Here is an 8069-nt window from a genome sequence, read left to right as displayed (position 1 = left end):
TTTTTTTAGTCTTTCCAGTGCTTTCCTGTGTATTGAGTGTGTTTCCTTCCTTTTTTCTGCTTATTGTTGGTGCGACTACTTGTCTGATGGTTTGCTGGGTTTCTTCTGAGAGTTGGGTCTTTCAGTGTTGTTTCTAAAGCTGCTAAGAAATCTTTCTTGTCTGCATCCTGGAAGTTGTAATTTAATCCTCTTACTAAGGCAGCTTTTTCAGTGTCTGTTAAGGGTCGGTCAGATAAGTTTATTATCCATGCTCCTGTGTTGTCAGTGCTGTTATTTTGTGTAGGCTTGTCTAGTTTTTTCATTTTCTGTCGCTGTCTAATATCTCTGGCTTGTTGTACTGTGTCTGTCTATTCATGGTCTGTTGCATGTGTGAGTAAAGATTTTTGATGCAAAATTTCCCCGTTGTATTTACAGAGTCTGTTGTGGACTTCATTAATCATTTCTCTAAGTATTCTTCGGCCGTTTTGCTCTGCTATTCTTTTGGCTAGTGGGTATTAAGGGAAGGTTTGTTTTTAAGACCCATAGTCTCACTACCTGGAACGCCAACTTACGGATTCAGTATCCGAAGAGTCATAAATGGCACTGAACATCGTGCAATCATTAGCAAACATATTCATTTCTGACCTTATGATGGAGGGAAGGTCATTGATGAAGCAGTTGAAGGTGGTTGGCCCTCGGACACTAACTTGAGGAACTCCTGCAGAGATATCTTGGAGCTGAGATGACTGACTTCCAATTACCACAATCATCTTCCAACGTGCCAACTATGACTCTAACCAGCAGCGTGTTTGCCCAGATACCCAATGATTCCAGTTTTGCTAGGGCTTCTTTAATGCCACTCTCGGTCAAATGAGGTCTTGATGTCAAGGGCAGTCCCTCTCACTTCACCCCTGGAATTCTGCTCTTTTGTCCATATTTGAACCAAGGCTGTAATGAGGACAGGAGCAGAGTGGCCCTGGGGGAACCCAAACTGGGCATCACTGAGCAGGTGCTGCTTGATTGATGATACCTTGCAATCACATGACTGATAAGCAAGAAAAAACTGATGGGGCAGTTTTGTTGGATTTGTCCTGCTTTTTATGTACAGGACAGAATTTGGAAATCTGTCAGATAAAAGCCAGTGTTGTAGCTGTACTGGAAGAGCTTGGCTAGGGGAGTAGCAAGTTCTCGAGCACAAGTCTTCAGTACTGTTGCACAAATGTTATCAGGGCCCATAGCCTTTGCAGTATCCGGCGCCTCTAACCATTTCTTGATATCACACTGAGTGAACTGAATTTGCTGAAGAATGGTATTTGTAATGCTGAGGACTACTGGAGGAGGCAGAGATAGATCATCTGCTTAGCAATTCTGGCTAAAAATTGCATCTACACATCTATCCTTCTTCTGTAACTCCTTTTCAGTGAAACTTTGCTTCTGTCTGATATCTCTTAAAAACGTCCTCTGCAGCGTGGAAACAGCTGATATGAGGGACAAGCTGTCAGATTTAGGCCATAGGAAGACAGGAGTTACATCACCTCATTTCCATCACAAATCTCCATTCCCAAATCCACTACCTTCTCTCTCCATTTAAGAGGATCCATTCTCTCCCTTACACACCTTAATTTACACTCATTTTACATCTTTCTCCACCTTTAACAACCCCTTTGTCTTGAGCTCAGGGTCTCTGCCTCTGTCAAAAGTATTAACAAAGACATTTTCCAACAATTTTCAGTTTAGAAGATGATTTATACCGGAGTCAAAAGTATGAACTATTTCTCTCCCCACAGATGTTGCCAGGCCTGCCAAGTTTATCCAGCATTTTCTGTTGATCCTGAATTAATCCCACTACTTCGCACTTTCCCCACAGACTTTTATCAATTCCAAACTAATCTCTCTGCTCCACTCCATCCCCATAGATTTATATCAATCCCAAACTAATCCAACAGCACTGCTCTCTCTTTATAGTCCTGTTTGTCCTCTCCCTCACATATTTATGCAATTTCCCTTTAAAGGGTTAATGGTCCCTGCCCTCAACCACTATCTGTGAAACCAATGTTCCATTACTCTTCTTGACAAATATATCCCTCGAAACCACTTTCCTGGTGACAATTTTAAATTGACGCTATCGCAAGCTCTAATCCTCACCACTTTCCCCACCTTGTAATAGTTACCAAGGCAACACCTTTTAAAGGTGCCCCAAATCAGAAGCATTGCTGGGAGTTCTGCTGCATGTGTGCAGACACCTGCTGGTCAAAGTCCTTTCTCCAAACTATGACTTACCGAGCCTGGAATTCCTTGGTACAAAGTGAATGTGTGATGTGTTCAATGGAGTCACATAAACAGTGTGTGTAGTCATACGTGGGATAGATACACCTTAAAAAAAAGGTAAAATCAGAGTAAATTCAGGGTACATGGTACTCCTACATGTTACAAGCAACAAGATGCCCCAATGTTCTTTATATCAGGACAGAGGACAGTGCAGTGAATGCTGAGCAAGAGGAGAAAGTGGAGTGTGTCAGATTAGGACAACCCACAGAACGGCTGAATGGAATTGGATAGTTGCAGCTTGAGGGATGTCCACTAAGAGTTGAACTCACAGTGAAAGCTTTTAATTCTTGGCACTTTAACACTACAAGACACCGCACCAAGTTAAGCCCCTCACTAGTGATACAAGGAGACAAATGAAGCATGAGAACAGACCTTGGGACACAGCATCTTAAGGAATATGTGGGGTAGGGTGAAGATGGAGTAGTTTTGGCTTTCTAAACCCTGTAAACTAACTGTTTCTGGTGACGTGCAGGAAATGTCTGCTTTTTAGCAATTCAATCAGAGTGCAAGGTGTGGTTCTGGCTAGAGGGTCATGGTGGTGAGAAGAGAGACCTGAGCTTTTCTACTTAGCTGTAAGGGAAAGATAATGACCCGGAACAGTCCATTCTGTTGCCAACTCCTATGTCCCCTTTTCCCACACCGAGCAGGGTCTCAAATCTGACTCCTACTTTCAGAATGTTACTCTTTATAATTTACATCTGTTTGTCAGGAGGGGTCTGAACAGAGCAGAAAGGGAAATTCTATTCCAATTGGTGGATGCGTTGAGAACCAGAGAGCACAGATTTTAGGTAAGTGGCAAAAGCAGCAATGGTGACTGGAAGAAAAATCTTTTCAAGTTGTGAGTGGTTAGGGTCTGAAAAGTGTAGTGCAGACTCAATTGAGACATTCAGGAATGAATTTAATTATCTGAAAAGAGAGAACGTGCAGGTTTCAGGGAGAAAGCTGTGGTGATCGCAGAATGTGAATCACTCTTTCGGAGAGCTAACACAGCCAGGTTGGGCTGAATGACCTCTGAGTGGTAACCCCCACCCTCCTGTTTATCTCTCAGCCCCTTTCCCTCCACCCACATTCCTCATGAAGGGCTTATGTCTGAAACGCTGACTCTCCTGCTCCTCAGGTGCTGCCTGAGCTTTTCCAGCACCACACATTTTGACTGATTTCTCCAGTATCTGCAGTCCTCACTTTTTCCAGTGAATAGCAGACAAGGGGGCTGACAACCTGGACTCCTGGTAATGGCATCAAGGACACAGAATGCTGGCAACGAGGACTGGCATCAGGTCCTTGGTCCCTCCATTAGGATAGTGAGTATTAAAAGACTGCTGGAGCTGGCTCAGTAAATCTCAATTCAATACAGTCGTTTTCACAGTTGTTTCTTCAATACGAATCGATTTAACGCAATTGAAGAATTTAGACCATTATTTGCAGAACACGAACATTCCTTATCTGGATTGGCTATAATGAAATTCTGGTCTTGTTAGTTTAAATGAAGTGGCTATTGCACGATTTTCTTAATACGCAAGTTCGCACGAGAATGGAATTATTGCGTTATATTAGAACCCTGTCTTCATGGGACACCACTGTCCTATCAGACCATAGGCTGCTCTCTCGTTAGACAGAAATAGTGAGGAGCTTCAGCCAAGGATCACCAGAAGGAGAGATAGAGAAGTTGGGATCTTCATGGTAATCTCTGCTGGTACAGGAATTATACCCACACTGTTGGCATTTCTCTGCACCACAAAACCTTCTATTGAGCCAACTAAGATATCCAGAGCCAATGAGTGGATATCTAATTTGTGATGCAGACTGATGCCAACAGCGTGGGTTCAATTCCTGCACCTGGCTGAGGTTATCACGAATGACTCTCCTTCTCAACCTCTCCCCTCGCCTGAGGTGTGGTTAAACCACTACCAGTCGTTGTTCTCTTTACTGAGAGAGCAGCCTTATGATACTCCAGAACTACGTCGACTTTACCTGGCAGTGTACAACACACATTGCAAGGCAGAGGGAACAATAATTGGAACAAAACTCAACAAATGTAACCTCCATGGAGGCAAAGGAAGACCTGGACAAACTGAACTGGGTGAAAGTGTGAAAACCACACAACACTCAAACCACTTTTAAAGAATCCAGCTGGTGCCAGAGTCATACCCTCCTGCTGTTGACATTATGTGAAGACAAACACAATGAGTGACGTGCTTTTTGAAATCTAGAAACCTCAGGGTAAACACCTCTGACAGTGCATTCCCTTTGTACACTGTGCTAACAGGAAGTGTGAGCAATCCCAATCTCCAGTTTACCAGCGATCTCCTGTCCGATGGTGTGGGGTGTATTTGATTCTGTAAGCCACTGGATCCATCTTGCCATCCTCCATAATCAGCTTCATGCGAAGAGTTACCTCTCCCTCTGCAAACATCCCTTTTCGCATTTCCTGAGAAACAGGCAGAGAAAAAATGGAATTAAGTCTCAAGCAGAATGACTAAAAACTTAAGTCAGGTTGATCCAGAAATGTCCAGGAAATCTAAATATTCTAACAGATCGTTACTCAATGAAAGGTGGAGGCCAGTAATGAAAAAGCATCATTCTGCTGATACCAGGTCTGGAGGGACGAGCTTACAAGGAGAACCAGAACATTGGGGGTGGGGTAGTACGTAATTGAAGCAAGATCCTTAGGGGATTTGACAGTTTGTTTTCATGTGAGAATGTCTAGGACCAGACAACATAATCTCAAGATAAGGGGGTCACATATTGAAGACAGAGATGAAGAGGAATTTCTTCTCTCACAGGGGAGTGAATCCGTGGAATGCTTTACCACGGAGGGCTGTCGGGGCTGAATCACTGGGCATATTCAAGACTGAGATAGACTTTTAACCAGTCAGAGAAGCATTTGTTATGAGGAAAAGGCAAGAAAGTAGAAGTGAAGATTCTCAAACCAGCCTTGAACTCATTGCAAGGTGGAACCTACATAATTCAGTCACTGAATTTGGGGAATTCAGTTTGATCCCATGATTGTAACAGAATTGTGTGACTGACATCACGATTACTGCCACTAGATGGAGCAGCCAGTTATAAGAAACTGATGTAATTTGGTGCAGCATATTGTTGAGACTAAAGGGAACCACTAAAACTTTTACTCTCCCAGCTGAAGCATGCAACAGTCACTGACCGTAAGCACCAGCCCCCACCACCCCCCCAACCGATCATTGATCCAGAATGATGGGTTTCAGGTTACTTTACCTGGGAGTTCCTCTGGATAACAACAAATTCCCAACCTCCTTAGAGATTAGAACATGGCTTTCCCTGCAGTTATTGACAATCCTTGAAAAGTTTTTGTTTAATTTTGAGAGTAAGGGTGAGGTGGGGAGGAGCTGTGCACTGAGATGAAGATGCTGTCCACTCCATTGGTGGTGAGAGAATGCTTTGCCAGGCTGCCTGGAGAATATAGCAACATTAAACCTTGTGTCCCCAGAAGCTGAATAAAGACTAACTGGCGGCAGAATTCTACACAGTCTCGGTTGCTGCCTCCTTTTCTGAAAAAGATTTCATGGGATGTAAGCGTCACTAGAAAGACCAGCAATTGTGTGTGTTTAATTGGCTCTGAACTGAGTCGTTTGCTAGCGTTGTGCCTGCCACAGTGTTTTTAAACTCTGATATCCAGCAAAGAACGGAGAGTTGACTCTTATAAACAATAATATTCATTTATTGAATACAATTAATACTAGAACAAAAATACTACGAACTAAAGATGTACACGAATACTCCATCTTATACTTAATTTTGTATGATCATATCCCACAATAGAACTTGGCCGGGCTCCACATGACGTTATCGTCTTCTTCTGATGGTTATTCTCGAGTTACCGCCCTGAGTAGGGTTTTGCAGTGATTCTCATCCCTCAGTCTTTGTGCCCTTTTGGGAGGGTTTGATTACCCTGACCAGGAATTAGCACATTGATGGCTGGTTGGTCCTTAGGTGTCCATTATTGGTAGGTGCTGGGTGCATGTAGCCTCCTCCAAATAAGAGTGCTAGGTGCCACCGTGTCTAGCGAATGACTATGTTCTCAATTGTCCGGAGAGTGACATTCCATTGTCCCATTCAAGTCCAACTTCAGGTTTGTTTTGCAGGGTCTGCAGCTGTCAGGTTTGCAAACCATCTGTGCACAGCTGCAGCCTGTGGATTGACACAGTCACTTTGTTCACGCGGCCTTCCATTTCCCAGCATGCTTCAATTTTTGGCCACTTTATTGAAGATCATAAAGCAATTTTTTTGGGTGGCCTGCCCAGTCACACTAGGATCATACCCAGGGCGGCAAGTGCAGTTGAGAGTCAACCACACTGCTGAGAGCCCAGAATCACATGTAGGCCAGACCAGATAAGATTTCCCTCCTGAAACGACATCAGTGAGCCAAACTTCTTTTTCTCCCCCCAACAACTAATGATAGATCCATGGTCATACCAGGCTGAGTGTTCAATTCCAGGTATTTTAGTAACTATTCAAATTTGAATGCCATCGTGGGATTTGAACCAACATGTGCCCTTTCTGAATTACTAGTAACATTACCACTACCGCGCCCCTTTCCCTTACCTCAAAGAGAATGAGAGACTCCTCAATGGGCCGATCTCTCCATGGGGATGGGGGTGGGTTATGTCCCTTGATCTCGTCCACTTTCTGATGACATGCATATGCCTGAGCCCTGCAGAACAGAGAAAGTAATAACAAAGTTCTCAAAACTAAACAGTTCTAAAAATCCCTCAATGAATCTGCAACTTAACTTTCCCATTTAATTGGCTGTTTCAAGGAGGAAATTATAACACCGACATGGCCTCAGATATTCAAAAGCACATTACATAGTGAAGGATGGTCAGTGTTGTTATGTAGGAAACATGTAGCCAATTTGGGCACAGCATGATCCCACAAACCAATATTACTGATGAGACCACGTATTTTGTGATAAATTGCTCAAGGATAAACAATGAAGGGGGATGCACTGCTTTTCTTCAGAATGATGGCAGAGAATCTTTTATGTTGATCTGAGGTTAAGTACCATAGTTTAAAATTTTACCAAAAGATGAACTCTCTCTTCCTCGGTATCTGCCCTAGTGGTAAACAGCCACAGACCCATTGCCTCGCAGGACTTTCTCTGCCAGCATGCACACACACCATGTCATTCACTTAGGCATGGATAAATAAAACACTGCAGTACATTTGTGTACGATGAAACTCCTCCACCGCCGTTCCCTCCGTCTGGGGATCTACAGTAAACCACAACCCCTTCCCCCACCTCCCACCCTAATAATGCTGGTTTTGCTATGTTGAACATGCAATGTAACCTGTAAGACTCTAGGCTTTTCTTTCACCCTATGACCTATGTGTCCTTGTTTACCAAAATCTGCCTGTACTGCTCGTAAACAATGCTTTTCACTGGAATTAGGTACACATGACAATAAACAAATCAAATCAAACTAACTTAATGGCTTATTACTGATATAGTGATTCAGACAGACTTTCAAATTCCATGATAACAACTCAAATGTAGATTACATAAATCTGGAATAAAAGCACGTGTCAGTAATGGAAAACCTGAAACTACTGGATTGAAATACAGTCATAGCGATTTACAGCCCGGAAACAGGCCCTTCGGTCCAACCTGTCCATGCCAACCAGATATCCCAACCCAATCTAGTCCCACCTACCAGCACTTGGCCCATATCCCTCCAAACCCTTCCTATTCATATACCCATCCAGATGCCTTTTAAATGTTGCAA

The 8069-nt window shown here is 43.3% G+C and overlaps 1 protein-coding gene across 1 annotated transcript in view; it reads right to left on the bottom strand.

The window, feature by feature from the left end:
- qars1 (glutaminyl-tRNA synthetase 1) overlaps window positions 1-8069 on the bottom strand; it is a 75551-nt gene that overhangs the window by 28115 nt on the left and 39367 nt on the right. The window contains exons 13-15 of the mRNA XM_043708648.1: window positions 6889-7044; window positions 4605-4735; window positions 2260-2352 (exon numbers count right to left, since the gene is read on the bottom strand). Of these exons, the coding sequence (XP_043564583.1) occupies window positions 2260-2352; window positions 4605-4735; window positions 6889-7044 (380 nt within the window). The remainder of the gene's footprint in view (window positions 1-2259; window positions 2353-4604; window positions 4736-6888; window positions 7045-8069) is intronic.

The sequence above is a fragment of the Chiloscyllium plagiosum genome, chromosome 18 (assembly GCF_004010195.1).
Source record: "Chiloscyllium plagiosum isolate BGI_BamShark_2017 chromosome 18, ASM401019v2, whole genome shotgun sequence".
In the NCBI taxonomy this organism is placed as follows: Eukaryota; Metazoa; Chordata; class Chondrichthyes; order Orectolobiformes; family Hemiscylliidae; genus Chiloscyllium; species Chiloscyllium plagiosum.
Note: the sequence above shows the minus strand (reverse complement) of the source record. Positions and strands in the feature narration are given on the sequence as shown.